This window comes from Dendropsophus ebraccatus, chromosome 1 (assembly GCF_027789765.1).
Source record: "Dendropsophus ebraccatus isolate aDenEbr1 chromosome 1, aDenEbr1.pat, whole genome shotgun sequence".
Taxonomy (NCBI): Eukaryota; Metazoa; Chordata; class Amphibia; order Anura; family Hylidae; genus Dendropsophus; species Dendropsophus ebraccatus.
The window spans coordinates 120,990,578-121,008,830 of NC_091454.1; the positions used below are offsets into that span (position 1 = coordinate 120,990,578).

Here is an 18,253-nt window from a genome sequence, read left to right on the forward strand (position 1 = left end):
TTGGGGTAGATTATCCAAATGCTCTGCGTTTCATTTCCCGTGGATGCATTAGCCTATGGCTGCAGCTGTGGGAAATGAAATGCTGAGCATTTACCTGAAAATTGACAGATCCACTTAACACTAGTTATAACGTCTGAGCCTGCCATGTACAGATGCAGAATCCTTGCAGTGTAGTGTACCAACACAGGGATTGCAGCTTCAAGAGAAAAAAAGTAGATTTTTTTTTTTTCCTAATTAAGGCCTTTTATTTTGACCAAAACTTAACAAAACATAATTGCTATCACTGTCTTTGCAACTACCTGTACTATTAAACTATTATGTTATTAAAGGGGTACTCTAGCGCTGATAAAAAAAAACAAAAAAAAACAACACAGTTTTTACACTTACCATCCCTCCTTTATCTCCGTTTGAATTTCCCGCTGTTTGCAGGTCCCTGAACCTCCAGTTGGTGGCTTCATTTTTTCTTTACTTCCTGTTTTGGGGTTTCCCATAATGCACTTTGTCTCCTGTGAGGTCTGACTCTGTAAAAAAACTGTTAGATGGCTTACAGCTTGCTCAGCCAATCAGAGCTGAGCAACCTGTGTTATCTGGCAGAGGCTGGCTTAACAGGGCTTAGATCCCTCCCTCTTTGTCATTGTCACAAAATTGCTACCACAGAGCAGCCTGGGGTCAACAGTCATTAGGTAAGAATTAATTTACTTCACTTCCTGGTGGGGGGGGGAATACGGAAGGTGTGCAGATATATGTAATTGAAGCATATTACAAAGTTATAACTTTGTAATGGTGCATTGACACAGACAGATTTATCTGACATTTTTGAAGCCAAAGCCAGGAACAGACTATAAACAGGGAACGGGTCATAAAGGAAAGACTGAGATTTCTCCTCTTTTCAAATCCATTCCTAGCTTTGGCTTCTAGGATCTGTCAGATAATCCTGTCTGTGTAAACGCACCATAATGTGTTTCAATAACTGGGAAAAAGCTTTTCACTGGAATACCCCTTTAATCTCAAACAGCGAACACTGGTTAAAAAAGAAAACAAAACTATCCAGAATTGCTGATTTTGGTCACATTGCACCTACCCAAAAAGGGTAAGAAAAATGATCAAAAGGTTGCACCATATGTGACATTGCACCCTAAAACTATTCCAGCAAAATCTTCACTAAATATGATCCTTATTCGTTTTGTGCCCTACCAGCAGTATAGGATATATGGGTACTGCCATTCTCAGCAGGAATTGCATAAAAACTACTCATCCTGCAAAAAAAGTTATTAAAACTTATTGTAATACAAAAAATAAAGGATACAGAAAGCAAAATTGACTGGGGTTAAAGGAGTATTACTCCCCCAGATAGAAGTTAAAGGGGTTATCCAGTGTGGGGGCACTTTTTGGGGGGACCAGGGAGGAGGTGGCTGTAATAAGACTTCCACTCACCTCCCCGGTTCCAGCAGCTGGTCACTCATCGCGGCGCTCCGGTCCCCGGCCGCTTCCTGGAGTCTGACGCCGCCTGAGACGCTACGTCTCAGGGCCGCGCAGCCACTCAGTGAAGGAGGCGGGATCCGTTTGAAGGCTGCTCGGATTCGGCCTCCTTCACTGAGTGTCTGAGCGGCCCTGAGACCTAGCGTCTCGGGTGGCGTCAGACACTAGGAAGCGGCCGGGTACCAGAGCGCCACGATGAGTGACCCACCCCTGGAACTGGGGAGGTGAGTGGACGTCTTATTTCAGCCACCTCCTCACCGGTCTCCCCCAGAAAGTGCCCCCATGCTGGAGCATCCCTTTAAGAAATACACTACTTCAGATAATATGGGTTATGAACACTTCTAACATTCGGGCTGGAACAACACTTCACACAGCTGATGAATAGGAGACACTCCCTGGAGCATTCCTAATGATAGAGGGTGGGGAGGAGGGACGGAAGGGTGGTGCAAAGTTAGGTCATGGATACTCCCGTTTGGCACGGGCTGCAAGTTTAAGAAGTTGTTTAGGACAAATAACTGCATCACCTGCCGATCCCAGGACAGATTTTGGATTAAAAGCAGCTATCTGAAGGTACAAGCGGTTTGGGGGGGGGGGGGGGGGGGGGGGGGAGGGTTAGATTGTGGGTACAGAGTCGCTGTGAGGGTTATGAGGTGAAAATATCTAAGAAGATATTTGGTTTAAGATGTAGAAAAATTGTGGTGGTATCCAGACATGGATGGAGTGGTTTTAATGTTTGTATGGTAAATTCTGTAATAAGGGTTATTTAAAAAAAAAAAAAAAAGGGTCCATTTAGACAGAAAGATTGGCATTTGATTAGCGGTGGCTGCTGACCTTGAATAAATCCCTAAGGCTATGTGGAAAACATGGATATAGTCATTGGCTGTATCCATGTTTTCCAGACAACCTTAGAGCTTTATGCAATTTCAGCAGCCCCCGCTAATCAAATGCCGATCGTTCGGGTTCTGATAGACTCGAACCTGAACCCTGTTCGCTCATCTCTAAGACTCGAACCTGAACCCTGTTCGCTCATCTCTAGTCAGAATCTTTCTGTGTAAATGGACCCCAAGGAGACCGTTTTGTGGTGGGTCAGAGTCCATGCAAAGCATTATAACTCCTGTAAATGATCTATTAACCCCTAGACGACCCTGGACGTAGGGTTACGTCATGGAAGTCTGTCCCCAGACGACCCATGACGTAACCTTACGTCATGGGTGTTATTCCCGCTATGAAGCGTGCTCCGGAGCAGAGCGCGCTTCATAGGAGGTGGGGGCTGGCTGCAGTGAGCAGCCAGGACCTCACCGGTAATGACACGCTGCAGCGTGTCATTAACCCCTTAAACGCCGCGACCGCAGCGCTTAAGTGTAAGTGACAGCGGGAGTCCCCTGTCACTTACCGATCGGGACCCCCGCAGTGTGACTGCGGGGGTCCCGATCGTTGAAACGGACTGCTGGAGGTCTCTTACCTGCCTCCGTGCGGTCCGATCGGCGATCTGCTACACTGAGCCTGCACAGGCAGGCTCAATGAGCAGAGCGCCGATAACACTGATCAATGCTATGCCTATGGCATAGCATTCATCAGTGTATAAATCAAAGTAATGTATGTACAAGTCCCCCAAAGGGACTTCAAAAGTGTAAAAAAAAAAAGTTCAAAACACTAACACACTACCCCAAAACCTCTCACCCAATAAAAGTCTAAATCACCCCCCTTTCCCATTATATAAATAAAACATATAAAAATGAATAAATAGATAAACATATAATATACCATAGCGTGCGTAATTGTCCGATCTATTAAAATATAACAAGCGTCATTGCGACCGGTAAACGGCGTACACGAAAAGAGGGGAAAAAGTGCGCAGATTACCGATTTTATGTTACATTATATATTAAAAAAAATCAATAAAAAGTGATCAAAACGTCCGATCTTCACAAATATGGTATTAATAAAAACTAGAGATCATGGCGGAAAAAATGACACCCCATACAGCCCCATAGGTGAAAAAATAAAACCGTTATAAGCGTCACAATAGGCCCATTTTATTAATATTTAATTGCCAAAAAAAAGGATTTCATAAAACAAAATATATATAACATTAGAGAATCTGTGTAACCTGCATATGGTTGTGTTCGGACTGATCTATAGAATAATAGTGTCACGTCGCTGTTACCATATAGTGCATTACGTAGACACAGGAACCCCCCAAACGTTACCATATTGCATTCTTTCTTACGATTTCACCTATTTATATCTTCATAAATAATATATTTGGAATTCCATCATACATGTTATGGTAAAATGAAAGACGTCATTACAAAGTACAACTATTCCTGTAAAAAAACAAGCACTTACATGGCTTGTAGATAGAAAACTGAGAGTGCTAGAGCTCTTAGAAGGGGAGGAGGGAAAAACGGAAACACTAAGATCAAAATTTGCGCGGTTCACTGGGTCATTTTGGGCCTGGTCCTCAAAGGGTTAAGGGGTCTGTTCTTGTTTGAGTCATAGAAATGTTAGAGGTATTGTAACATGATGGTGCAGGATTGAACTCTTAGGAACCAGTGTCTCGAAAGCTAGTTTCATAAGAGTTGGTTATCACCTGGTAGAACTTAAAGTGACTGTACCACCAGGCCCAGGCTGAAGCACTGGAGGCAGGCCAACCCACCCTTAGTGGGAGGAAACTTTAGCCCCTCTAGGATAGGGTTTCATTGATTCTAATGGAGTCACATTATGGAGGGGCTGGAGTCTTTTCCCACTGGGGGTGGGTCGGCCTGCCTCCAGTGCTTCAGCCTGGGACTGGTGGTACAGTCACTTTAAGAGATCCGGATAATAAAGAGGGCAGGAATTCTGAAGATTCTCATTAGAATTCTGGATTACCAGTTATGGTAAGTGAGTGGGCCATTGCGGGAAAGGAAGGTGACAAATTATGATATAACTAAAGATGAGCGAACCTCGAGCATGCTCGAGTCGATCTGAACCAGAACTTTCGGCATTTGATTAGTGGTGGCTGCTGAAGTTGGATAAAGCCCTAAGGCTATGTGGAAAACATGGATATAATTATTGGCTGTATCCATGTTTTCTAGACAACCTTAGAGCTTTATCCAAGTTCAGCAGCCCCAGCTAATCAAATACCGAACGTTTGAGTTCGGATTGATTCTAAACCGGTTTGCTCATTTCTAGATATAACCATATCCAATATAGGTAGCTGAGGGTTATAGCAACAATTCCGCTGACTATGATCTTGTGGCTAAGTGAGACTCTACTCTGATTCACAGTTTTGTTGATGCATGGTGGTACCAGCCCTGTACCCTTGTGGACACTGCTGCCAGATAATAGAATTGAAGATCTGGAAGAGCTAAACCTCCAATACTCTGAGGTTTGTGTAGAGTTGTCCTGGCTTTACAGATGTATCGGGGGAAAAAAAAACAACACACGTAAAAGCAAATGAGGATGACTTGAACTAACTAATATTTATAGCTCCACTCGTATAATTAATTTTATAATTGCTAATAGTGCTGAAAGTCAAAGGGTAGCTGGGAGGGAACTGTGGGGTTGGGTAATATATTGTCTGCAAAGGCTAAGCATTTTAGATATACTATGAGTAATCTATACACCCCTCTGCCTTTCTAATAGCCTGTGTTAGTTGTTCCATTACTAATACATAAAGTACTGGGGATGAGGGGAAATCTTGCCTAGTTTCATTGTGTAAGTTAATTTGGGACGTGAATGTGCCATTGACCTGCGTTCGAGCTTGAGGTGTCTGATAAAGGGCGATGGATTTGATGAAGCATAGCTTTTCCCAACTACCATAGAACTATCTCTATAAATCTCATTCCACACAATCAAAAGCCTCCAACAATAACATCATGCATTGTGTATTTATGGTTTTAGGAGAAGGTATTCAATGTATTATCTCTCACATCTCTAGAGGGAATAAAACTTAAAACACAACAAACAGTCCCTCCAGCTTACTGGTGAGTGCATGACCAGAGGATATTCTAATCCTGTTCTGAGATAAAAAAAAAATTCTGTACTTTATTCAAATTTGTTAAAAATCTCATGGTACAAAATAGAACCTCAAGAGAAAGAGTGGCTGCACATCATAACCATGGCTTGCTACAATGCCTCTTGGCTATATTTAAAAACTAAAGCCAGAATGTTATATAAACCCATATTGCCTCATGTACTGCATGCAGGTCTATTAAACCATACGAGTCCTTACACTAAATCAACACTGTGGCGTTTAGAGACCAGCAAGCCCCAACAGGGGAGGGGGGCACCACAGAATGGTCCTGCAACCCCACTGTCAAAGGACCAAACCCCATGGGCCTTCCACAGGCGCTACCGGTAGAGAAGGCAGCCGCCAAGCAAAACAAGTCTGAACAAGGTGTTACTACTCACCAATGCACCAGCAGGTGGAATGGGAGAAAGAGGAGGTACTTACCATATGTGCACAGGTGCTTCCTGCTAATTGGGTCACATGGGTTTTACAAGGGAGGCTTGCAAAAATGCCTCTCGGCTACACTTAAAAACCAACGCCAAAATGTTGATATATAATTTGATCAAACCATATTGCCTCATGTACCACGTGTAGGTCTTCTTGGCTCACATGAGTTCCTACATTAAACACTGTGTCGGTCAGCAACCACCAACCCTGCAAAGCAACCGCCAAAAGGGGAGGGAAGGGAACACAGAATGGCCCTGCAACCCCACTGTCACAGGACCAAACCCTGTTTTTAAATGTAGCCGAGAGGTGGTAGTGTTAGCCATGGGTGTGAGGTGCAGCCACTTCTTTCTCTCTAGGTTTGCATTTCCATGGTACAAAAAGTCACAAGCAAGGACATGAACAAATGCACGTTCTTATGTGATCCTGGCCAGGTCCACCCTCTCCACGGAAGTTTAAGACAGCGTGAATCATTGCCGAAAGTTCAGGTTCGTACCAACCCAAACCTCGGCAGGTTCTGACCATCCCTAGCCTGAACCACAAAATGAAACAAATTGTGAGATTATATACTCTCCACAAACTTTTATTGACTTTATGCTGTGAAATTGCTGGCAATCCAGTAGTGACACTGTGGGCCATGCTTGCATTTTGCACATATAAAAAATTGCACAGATGCGTGCAGGAAGTTTTAGGGTATGTTGAAATACAAGGATTGTGGCTGAAATTTCTGCAAATGTCCTATTTATTTAAATGGGGCCTACCTCTGAAATATTGCTATAACCACCTAAAGTGGTAGTCTGATCTCAACTAATATAGTTTGAATTGTAAGTCTCAAGTTCAGTATTTTTGCAAATACAGTGGTGCCTTGGATTATGAGCATAATTCGTTCCGGGACCGTGCTTGTAATCCAAATACACTCTTAAACCAAGGCAAATTTTCCCATAAGAAATCATAAAAATGCAGACAGTTGGTTCCACACCCCAAAAAATAAATATTTATTATTCTGAATAACATGTAAAACTAATGAAACAAACATTCAGAAACAGCTGAATGTGAAACAGTAATGGAGAGGATGGGAAACATGAGAGAGACTGCAGAGGGTATGAAGGAATGAGCAGTGTATATGTGTGCACTGTATAGCAGCGCTCTCTGTCCGGAGAGAGAGGGGTTACAGCTATGGAGAGATTACCTCCACAGTCCTGTCCCCTAATGTGAGCCCCAGCCTGAAGTGGATCTGCTATGATATGGAAAATGAGGGAAACTTCCTGGTCAGAGTACAGGGCTGTAGAACATACTATGCAGACCATATCCCTCCCCCACTCAGTACAGGGAACTCTTAAACCAAGTCACAATTTTTTTTTAAGGGAAACTAACAGCAGGTTACAAGTCTCTAATCTCCTGTTATGTTCCCATAGCACACACAGTGCTGAGGATGAAGGTAATTTTCTTGATTCTCAGCACCATCTTTGAAAAATGTGTATTTTGTTCTCTACAAAAGGGGTAGTTTGGTGCACTGAGACAAGACTATATCCTTAGCACACCAATTCACCTTGTTCACTCTCCTAATGAATATTCATCCAGTGTATTGCAATGATGAGTGCCAAAGAGACATTACTACACAGCCCTGCCCTGATTCATGGGTGGTATTCCCATCTCAATGCACCAAACAATAAAGCACAACCTTACCCTTATCCTTGGCACCCTGAGCACTATGGGTAGAACAGGTTGGATGCTTCTAACTTACTGTTAGTGTCCCTTTAAGATGTGTGAGACAGAAACTGGTGTAAGTTGTCTATAGCAACCAGTCACAGCTCAGGGGTTAGCTCTGGTAAAAAGCTAAGCTTTCATAGGCTTGGACCACAGTGTAGATGCACAGAGGCTCAGAATGTAAACGAGAGTAAAAAAGCCCAAAGCGACCAATCACAGCTCAGCTTTTCATTACTCCAGTTTCTATATTACACCCTTTAATATAGGACACATACACCCACATACTATAACGATATAGATCTCCACACCCACCAGCCAGAGCAGTGGTCGGTAACCTAGACAACAATGGGAGGAGACAAGTCTGCTACATCAATGTATCTGCACAGGTATATGAGATGCAGTTCTCCACCAGGTCGTTCCATAGTGATCTGTAATGTCCGCGTCTGCCTTGGTGCTGCTCCTCCTTACAGCTGTCCATGCGATGTCCCAGTCCCGGAGAGCAGGGCTGTGTGCTCCCGGCACTAGCTACCATTACCTTATAGTCACACCGCGCTGGATGCAGAAACATAAACAATGTCCAACCGCCCCGGAAACTGTGACGAACAAAACATCCGTTGTGTGCTGAGCAGCCAATAGCGAGCGTCTTACGTAAGAGCGGTAACGCGAGCCTGTCTCCAGCAGCAGCGCACCACCTCTCCGCGTCACAGACACCTGCATGTAGCGCCTACAGCCTGCTGCTTGTAGAGGGCTCGGTGGACACGCCCACCCGTTAGCCACGCCCTTCATAGCCCTCTCCGTCTTCCCTCCGCAGCTATACTAACAAAATGGCTTCGGCTCCCATGCGCCTCTCTGACTTGTACATTGGCGTCATTCACTGGGACACGCCCCTATTCAGTCACGCGATTGGCAGTAATTGTTCAGATCCAGTCCCGCCCCCGGAGTGACATTGGTCGGTGTCACATGGCCCCGCCCACTACTCCCTAGCAGCTCGGCGGCGGAGTCTAGGCATCGCAGGAGCCCAAAATGGCGGAGCTGTGGAATAGTGTTCGTGCTGCGCCAGCCGAGAAACACGAAGCGCTGCCCAAAGCCAGAGAGCTGATCGTAGTGAAGACCAGCGCCGAAGGCAAGCCTCGCCCGCCCGCCTCCTCCCCGTCGTCCTCCTCGGGTGGCCGTGACCTGCATCCCGCCAAGAAAATCCGCACAGAGGAGAAGGGCTCCAAACCTAAGCGTGTGAATGGCGAGGGGAGAGGGGGCGGGAGTCACCGGCCTGCTGCGGGCTACGCTACTCCGGCGACATGGAGCTCCCCGCTGGCGGCCGGCAGCAGCAGCCTGTGCCTCGCCCCGCCCGGCCCGACCCGCTCCCCGCAACCAGCGCCGCCCGCTCGTCCTGGAGCTCCCGAGAAGCCGAGAAAGCCCGGGGAGAAGCGGGACAAGGAGAAAAAGAAGCCGCCGCCGCCAGCCCCGAGACGGGAAGATGGCGCGGAGGAGAACGGGGACGTCAGGGCTGCTGCCCCCAGCCTTCCCGCGGCGTCTGTCACCGGTGAGTGTGCCCGCCCGGGTGTGCGGCTGACATGTGGGCAGGGAGGGAGAGGCTGCTGACAGGTAAACACTGCCGCCGCCTGACACGGGCACATGGCTGCTGTGTACCGGGACTCCTCGTGTTACATACACCTCCTCTCCGGGGCAGGTCTATTGGGGAAACCATCTCACCCTGGCCAGTGTCAGGGCTCCGTCCGACCGCGCCGCCAGCGTCAGGGCTCCGTCCGACCGCGTCGCCAGCGTCAGGGTTCCGTCAGGCCGCGCCGTCAGGGCTCCGTCCGACCGCGCCGCCAGCGTCAGGGTTCCGTCAGGCCGCTCCGCCAGGGCTCCGTTTGACCGCGCCGCCAGCGTCAGGGCTCCGTCCGACCGCGCCGCCAGCGTCAGGGCTCTGTCCGACCGCCCCGCCAGCGTCAGGGCTCTGTCCGACCGCCCCGCCAGCGTCAGGGCTCTGTCCGACCGCCCCGCCAGCGTCAGGGCTCTGTCCGACCGCCCCGCCAGCGTCAGGGCTCTGTCCGACCGCCCCGCCAGCGTCAGGGCTCTGTCCGACCGCCCCGCCAGCGTCAGGGCTCTGTCCGACCGCCCCGCCAGCGTCAGGGCTCCGTCCGACCGCCCCGCCAGCGTCAGGGCCCCGTCCGACCGCGCCGCCAGCTTCAGGGCCCCGTCCGACCGCGCCGCCAGCTTCAGGGCCCCGTCCGACCGCGCCGCCAGCTTCAGGGCCCCGTCCGACCGCGCCGCACCTATGTTGGTCCATGCCCGCCCCCAGTAGGGGGAAACCCGTGCTTCTCCATGACGCGTCTCTATTAGAATCAATTGGAGCCGCGTCATGGGGGGGCGGAGGTTTCCCCCCACTGGGGGTGGGCCTGCCCGCCTCCAGTGCTTAAGCCCCAGCCCGGTAACCATGAATAGAATGGCGCAGTACGTGGAAACCGGGCCATGGTTCAAAAAAAGGACCGCGGCACAGACTTTCCCGTGTTGGCGCCGTTCGATCCATGTGTAATTTTAAATTGAGTGTACCTGATGGTAAATCCTCTTTAACCAATTCTAAATGTATCTGACAGTTAACTGTAAAGAAGTCTTGTTGACATATTGCTGCTGACCTAAGCAACCGATACACCAAATACACCACAACATACTGCTTAACCATGACTACTATCCCTACCACCACAGACCCTAGAAGAGATGATGGTACAGTTACATCCAGTGGGGTTTTCTTGCCCAGACCCCTATGATGACTTCTTTCCAGCCACAACTCGTCTCTACAAAACCTGCCAGGCTAACAGCTCAGGCACCCCACCTTTCTAGCGCCCATAGCACTCAAACAGTAATGTCCCTGTTGGTATTTAAGTGGGTTGCACAGATGTAGGTAGACAGGATTTCCCAATTACCAAGGTTTCTCTGTGTAGGTAGTGCCCCTTGTAGGCAGGTCCTCCCTGTAGTTAGTATCATCATGTATGGCAGGAAAGGAGAACTCTCAGCCCTCCAGCTGTTGCAAGTCTACAACTCCTGTGGGAGCGTAGTTATACAATAGCAAAACTATCACAAATCATATATTGTAACAAGTGTAATTGTTTGATCTTTCAAGATATATTATTGTGAACGGTGAAGAGGATTGATGATTTTTTGTTAGATTATATATCTGAAAAAAAAATATATAAAAAATATGGTACCATTAAAAACTAGAGATCATTGCGCAAAAACTCAAGTCCCAAATAGCCCCATAGGTGGAAAAATAAAACAGTCTTAATAGGGCAATAAAAAAAAAAAAAGTAAAATATTAAAGATATGTAAACAAGCATATTGTTGTATTCGGACTGACCTATAGAATAAAGATAAGATATCATGTCAGTTTTAGGGTATATTCACACGGACGGGCTCGCAGCGAGATTGTCGCTGCAAGCCCGGCAGGTCCTGGAAGTTCCCATACACTACATACTTGCTGCGGTCTAAACGACCGCAGCGAATATGTAATTATACCGCCCTTAACCCCTTCTGCTCCCCCGCTGTGTATATACTTTACCTCTCCTCGCTGCACGGGTCCGGCGTCCTGCTCTCCTGTCCGGCCAAGCAGTGTGTTACCCAGCCGCAGCCACTGATTGGCTGGGCAGGAGAGCAGGACGCCGGACCCGTGCAGCGAGGAGAGGTAAAGTATATACACAGCGGGGGAGCAGAAGGGGTTAAGGGCGGTATAATTACATACTCGCTGCGGTCGTTTAGACCGCAGAAAGTATGTAGTGTATGGGAACTTCCAGGACCTGCCGGGCTCGCAGCGACAATCTCGCTGCGAGCCCGCCCGTGTGAATATACCCTTACTGTAAAGAACATTGCATAGACACGAAAACCCCCAAAATGTTACAAAAGTCTGTGTGTGTGTGTGTATATTTATTTTTTTATTTTTTTTTATATTTATCGGTGTCACGCCAACAGATTTCGCAGCGCTTTTTAAAAAAATTAAAAACGTAAGTGCAATACAGGTTACATTTATATTAAATTATACAATAAATAAATTAAAATAAACAATACATAATTAGAGACCTGCTCGCAGAAGCATACAGACTAGGAGGACTGAGGGTGATACGAGAGGCAACAAGTGCTTTATTTGCCAGTATTCCAGTCCGTGTACATAAAGTCTCAAAGTGCCTATAGGTTATTGGGCGAGCCAGTCACACTCCATTTTCTGAGTTCAGGTAGCAAGTACAATGTAGATGGCACAGAAGAGGTTATAGAGAGGATGGATAAGGGATAGCAAAGAGGGAGACAAGATTAGGCAACGTTATGGGTAGCTTCACACACACTGTATCGCAGTGAATTTTCTGCTGCAGATCCGCAGCAGATTAGATCTAAATAACTGAACACAGCTTTCAAATCTGCTGCGGATCCGGTGTGTGTGAAGGCACCCTATAAGCGTACCTAAAGAGATGAGTCTTCAGGGCACGCTTGAAACTGTGGGTGTTGGAAATAAGTCTGAGGTCTTTGGGAAGGGCATTCCAGAGAACTGGTGCAGCACGAGAGAAGTCTTGGAGGTGGGAGTGTGAGGTTCTGATTATGGATTTTCGTTATACTTTTTATGATATATAGATAGGCACTGTTACCATTGTATGTAAGTACCATTGTTTCTAATAAAAAGAGTGGTGTGAAAAGCCTTAAAGTGGCTTTTTGTGGCGGGTGATGGCCACAGATCCTCTTTAATGGCAAAACACAACAATCGCTGAGCTCAGGGAGATCAGCAAAAAAAAATTTGATGGAGTACTTATTCAAGAGTCTCCTTTGATACATTGCACCTTACAAAATTCGAATATGCAAGAAAAGGTGTCCGGAAGCTGTGGTTGTGAGTCTTAAAGTGACTGTACCACTAGGCCCAGGCTAAAGCACTGGAGGCGGGCCTATCCACCCTTAGTGGGAAGAAAAGTGTGAAGCAGTGTTTGCAAATAACTAAAACAGGTTTTTTGTCTTTTTAAAGTGGTGGCAAAATACATTTTATAACGTCATTTTTGCTCTTTCGTTTTGTCCTCATGTTTAAAAGACCATAGCACTAGCATTTTTTCACCTACAGACCCACCTAAGCCCTCCTTGTTTGCGACACCAATTGCACTTTGCAGTGACAGAATTTTTGCATAAAATATGCAAGTCGGTACGATTACAGCTTTTGACAGCTTTTCAAAAAATAAAACTTTTAGGGAAAACTAAATGATCACGCCACAAGACCACCAATGAACACATTTAAACATTTAAAGTGACTCTACCCACAATCTGCCCCCCACAAGCTGCTTGTACCACCTTATAGCAACTTTTAATCCAAGATCTGTTCTGAGGTCCGTTCGGCAGGTGATGCAGTTATTGTCCTAAAAAACAACTATTAAACTTGCAGCCCTGTGTTAAATTAATGTGGCCTAGAATGACTATGCTTTAGACTTGAACTGCCTATCCGTCCCTCCTTCCCGCCCTCTTCAATATTAGGAATGCCCCTGGCAGCATTTTACCTATTCTTCAGCTGTGTGAACACTACACATGGACTGGATCGTTAAGGCACCTGTGCAGTGTTCTGACAAAGGATGAATAGAAGAAAAACTGCCTGGAGCATTCCTAATGATGAAGAGGGCGAGGAGGAGGGATGCAGAGGCAGTTTAAGTCTAATGCACAGACACTCCAGGCCACGCCAATTTGACACAGGGCTGCAAGTTTAAAAGTAGTATTTTAGGACAATAACTGCATCACCTGCTGAACGGACACCAGGACAGATCTTGGATTAAAAGCAGCTATCCGAAGGTACAAGCGGTTTGGGGGGGGGGGGGGTCAGATTGTGGTTATGGAGTCGCTTTAAATGCAGCTGTCAGTTTTGACAGCTGCATTTAACAGGTTAATTTCCGGGCTTGGCAATCGGACCTGCTAACTGCCGCGGTCCAAGGCATGATCCCGTTCTGAATCCCAGGTCCGCCCTGGGTCATCTAGGGGTTAATGAATTTATAACTTTTATTAAATTGATGTATTAAAAAGAAAAATCACTAGTCTCCTGAGTACCAGTAGTATGTGCGGAATCGCAAAGCAGGGACAGAGTTGTTGCAGGAGCTGTAAGTTACCATTGTCATGGCCATGTATGTCATGCATGTCTCACTAGATTTACCTGGATCTGCCCGCTCATTTTCTTTTCTCAGGTCATATTTGACCTTTGTGTGGAGTGTAGACACCTTGATTGCTGACTGTCCCTTTAAGAGCTTGTGAGGAATGTATTAAAGTGATAGGCAGTCACTGCAGTGGAACTTCACAGAGTGAGATTCTGTAACAAAGGTTCTGTTTTCATCTTTCCAGTTTGACAGTATGAAGGGATTTATTTCTTAAAACAAATAGTTATGCATAAAGCAATTTTTTATCCTGTCTGAGGTTAGGAACTGGCTACTTTTGATGAGAACATGACTGTTCCAATATTTACTTTGTTTCTTGCCCTTCTACTTTCTGTCATGTACCAAGCATAGGGTAAGTGTATTCACTTATTGTGAACTAGTAATAAGTAGTCAGGCTGCTTTTTATTTTAAATTACTTGAGGATTGTTAAAAGGTTGTAAATCATTGAACACATTTTGTTTTTAAATAAATGTCAGAGTCAATGCTCAGTGTTACTGTCACGTAATGAAACATTTGACAGATGTTAAATATTTTGATCATCGGGGGTCTGGGTGCTTAGATCTCAACAAATTGTTAGAGCGAGCAGATAGACTCACTATAGAGCAAACAAAGTTCTGTTCGGCACTCTGGAATCAACGGCGGTGCACGTAGATAGGAACAAGTCCCACTTAAAGTGACTGTACCACCAGGCCCAGGTAGAAGCACTGGAGGCGGGCCGACCCACCCTTAGTGGGAAGAAACCCCAGCCCCTCCATGACGTGACTCCATTAGAATCAATGGAACCCTATCATAGAGGGACTAGGGTTTCCTCCCACTAAGGGTGGGTCGGCGTTTCAGCTATATGCCTTTGTCAACTGCCTGCCGGCAGACCTCAACTGACAATAAGAGGTCAAGAGTTTTGTTAAATGACAAGAATGCTTTAAAAAAACCTGTCATATGCATGAATTTTTTGGCTTCCGGTTATAGAGCAGGTTAAACAGGGCAGTTATCTAGGAAATGATTTGGAGAAATTGTAACTCTTGTGCAGTTGTCTCTGATAATTGGGCATAAAGAGAGCTGTCCATGACTAACAAGAGCACCCACTAGACCTCTAGGCCTAGAATGAACAGAGATAAATTAATTGCAAGATACAAAACTTTATATTTGTCTGTAAAGCCGCGATGTCAAAAACTTGGTCTTCATGTTTAGTACGACTGGTTCTATCCAGTCATGTCCTTGAATATGTGACTCTGTATTTAAAATATTGTCACTCCATTAGGGTATGGACACACTGAAGAAAACACGCAGAGGACTTGCGGCGGATTCAGTCGCTCGTCACTGCGTGCTCCCGCTTCACTCTTCTTGTGCTATAGACTCCATTCTATGGTCAGGCAGATTCAGCTCAAAGAACGAGCCCGTCCATTCTTTTGGCGGAGGGCGGAATCTGCCTGACCATAGAATGGAGTCTATGGCACAAGAAGAGTGAAGCCGGAGCACGTGGGGATGAGCTTAGATGCTGCACATTCAATGCAGCATTTATTTAATTGGTGAACAGTGTCACCTAGATGGGGCTTCACAGCACTTCTAAGTTTTAAATATAAATATCCATGCACTTAGTGTCCGCATTTACAGACAGGATTTCTGATGTATGAATAGGGCCTTAGGGCAGGCAGTCTGAAAATTGGTAAATACAGGTCACTCTTGAATAGGACGCTGTTGGTTTTTGCTGCACTGCAGAACTCCACCCAAAAGCTGAAAACTCCAGTGTGACATCTACAGCGACTTCCTATCCCTCCACTCTGCTGTCCTTTTTGATACAGTGTAGCCACTGCAGCCAGCCAAGGTGCAAGAAAGCACAATAGACATTGCTGCACTAACTTTTTTTTGTAGTGGGCCGAAATGAGGGCAATTGTTTGCCAAAAAGGCAATGAGAGGAAGTGGAAGCATGTAAAACGGTGAGCTATTTTCACCCTTCTGGCAATGATGTTTCCTTATTTATCATTATAAAATTGTATTTCCCTCTTTTAAAGCATTGAGTTTCAGGTGGGGATACTTTGTTTGCAAATAGTTGAAGTGAGTTCAACACAGGGCTGTGGAGTCGGTAAGCCACAGCTCCGACTCCAACTCGACTCCGACGCCTGAATTTTATCAGGACCAACTCTGACTCCTGCTCCTTCATAAATGGCCAGTCATATACCAGGGAAGTTAATTTATCACACTGGCTAAGCAGCTTCTCCCTAATGTCCCACATGATCCTGGGGCGACTTCTGAGAGAATAAGGAAACATATAAAGCAGATTCTTCTGTGGGTACAGTGGATGCAGCCAGTCTCCAGCCTCCATGTCCTGAACTACTCACAACTAGACTAGATTGAGCAGATGGTCTTTTCCTGCTGACAGTCTTCTATGTTTCTAACTAAATATTCATATTCTGTTGCCAATCTGGTGACTGATTCGCCATTAACCCTTTGAGGACCAAGCCCAAAATGACCCAGTGGACCGCGCAAATTTTTCATTTTTGCGCTTACGTTTTTTCCTCCTCTCCTTCTAAGAGCTCTAGCACTTTCAGTTTTCTATCTACAGGGCCATGTGAGGGCTTGTTTTTTACAGGAATAGGTGTACTTTGTAATGGCATCCTTCATTCTACCATAACATGTATGATGGAACCCCAAAATGATTATTTATGAAGATATAAATTGGTGAAATCATAAAAAAGAATGCAATATGGTAACTTTTGGGGGATTTCTGTGTCTACGTAATGCACTATATGATAAAAGCGACATGATATCATTATTCTATAGGTCAGCCAGAACACAACCATATGCAAATTTACACTGATTCTCTGTTATATATATATATATATATATATATATTTTTATATGAAATACTTTTTTTTTTTTGCAATTTATTAATAAAATGGGCCTATTGTGACGCTTATAACGTTTTTATTTTTTCAGCTACGGGGCTGTATGGGGTGTCATTGTTTCCGCCATGATTTCTTGTTTTTATTAATACCATATTTGTGAAGATTGGATGTTTTGATTACTTTTTAATTCATTTTTTTTATATAGTGTAACAAAAAATCGATAATCCTGGCACTTTTTTTCCCTCTTTTCGTCTACGCCGTTCGCAATGACGATTGTTATATTTTAATTGGACAATTTCGCACACTACGGTATATAATGTTTATTATTTATATGTTTTATATAATGGGAAAGGGGGTTGATTTAAACTTTTTTTTGGAGGAGGGGCTTTGGGGCATTTATGAAGACATTAATCCTTTTCTTTATTTTTTTTTTATCAAGTCTTTAACATACATTTATTACATTATACACACTGATCATTGCTATGCCATAGGTATAGCATTGATCAGTGTAATAGGCTCTCTGCTGATTAAGCCTGCCTGTGGAGACCAGCAGAGCGCCGATCGGACCGCACGGAGGTAGGTGAGAGACCCCCGGCGGTCCGTTAAAACTATTGGGACCGATCAGTAAGTGACAAGGGACTGCCCCTGTCACTTTACACTTAAACACCGTTTAAGGGGTTAATGACAGGCTGCAACGTGATCGCTGCAGTCTGTCATTAACGGTGAGGGCCGGGCTGCTCTCTGCAGCTGGCCCCCACCTCCTATGAAACGCGCTTCATAGCTCAAGATGTACCTGTACGCCCAGGGTAGTCTGGGGACAGACTTCCTGGGTGTACAGGTATGTCGTGGGTCATCTAGGGGTTAATAGTACCAAAACATTTTTTTAACTTTTAATGAGGAAAGAAATAACATGCAGCTTTGTGGATTTTTAAAAAAAAAATTTCAGGGCCCAAAAAAACCAAAAACCCCCCAAAACACTATGCACTATAAAGGAAGCCTAGGTAGAGTCTACAAACTGCTGTACAAACCAACAAATAAAAGAAATATATGTACAGTGGTGCCTTAGAATACGAGCATAATTTGTTCCGGGACTCCAATTTGTTCCGTGATCCAAATCACTCTTAATCCAAAGCAAATTTTACCATAAGAAATAATTGAAATGCAGACAGTTGGTTCCACACCCCAAAAATGATTTATTATTCTGAATAACATGTAAAACAGACGAAACAAACATTCAGAAACAGCAGAATCTGTGATAATTATAAGTTACTGTACAGTAATGGAGAGGATGGCAAACACAAGGGTGGACAGAGACTGCAGGGAGCATGAAAGAATGAGCAGGGCAAATATGGGCACATACATGCAGCACACTCTGTCCGGGGAGAGAGGGGTTACAGCTATGCAGAGATTACCTCCACAGTCTTGTCCCCTGATGCAATCCCCAGCCTGAGGTGGATCTGCTATGATTTGGAAGGTGAGGGAGACTTCCTGGGTCATGTGCATCTCATAGGCAAAAATGAGCCCCCCCCCCCCCCCCCCAAACAGCCCTCTAGGTGGACAAATAAGTGTTATGGCTCTTTTAAAAGTGAAAACGAATAAGTGCAGAGCACTGCATCAGTATGACCTCAACA

The 18,253-nt window shown here is 45.4% G+C and overlaps 1 protein-coding gene and 1 long non-coding RNA gene across 3 annotated transcripts in view; one reads left to right on the forward strand and one right to left on the reverse strand.

The window, feature by feature from the left end:
- LOC138797673 (uncharacterized) overlaps positions 1-8,262 on the reverse strand; it is a 31,769-nt gene extending 23,507 nt beyond the window's left edge. Inside the window, exon 1 of the long non-coding RNA XR_011363975.1 lies at positions 8,160-8,262. This is a non-coding gene — a long non-coding RNA (uncharacterized lncRNA). The remainder of the gene's footprint in view (positions 1-8,159) is intronic.
- Positions 8,263-8,543: 281 nt separating this feature from the next.
- Positions 8,544-18,253, forward strand: part of RSBN1L (round spermatid basic protein 1 like) — a 68,651-nt gene continuing 58,941 nt past the window's right edge. For both annotated transcript variants that reach the window (XM_069978102.1, XM_069978110.1), the window contains exon 1: positions 8,544-9,164. In XM_069978102.1, the coding sequence (XP_069834203.1) occupies positions 8,648-9,164 (517 nt within the window). In that variant the 5' untranslated portion in view covers positions 8,544-8,647. The remainder of the gene's footprint in view (positions 9,165-18,253) is intronic.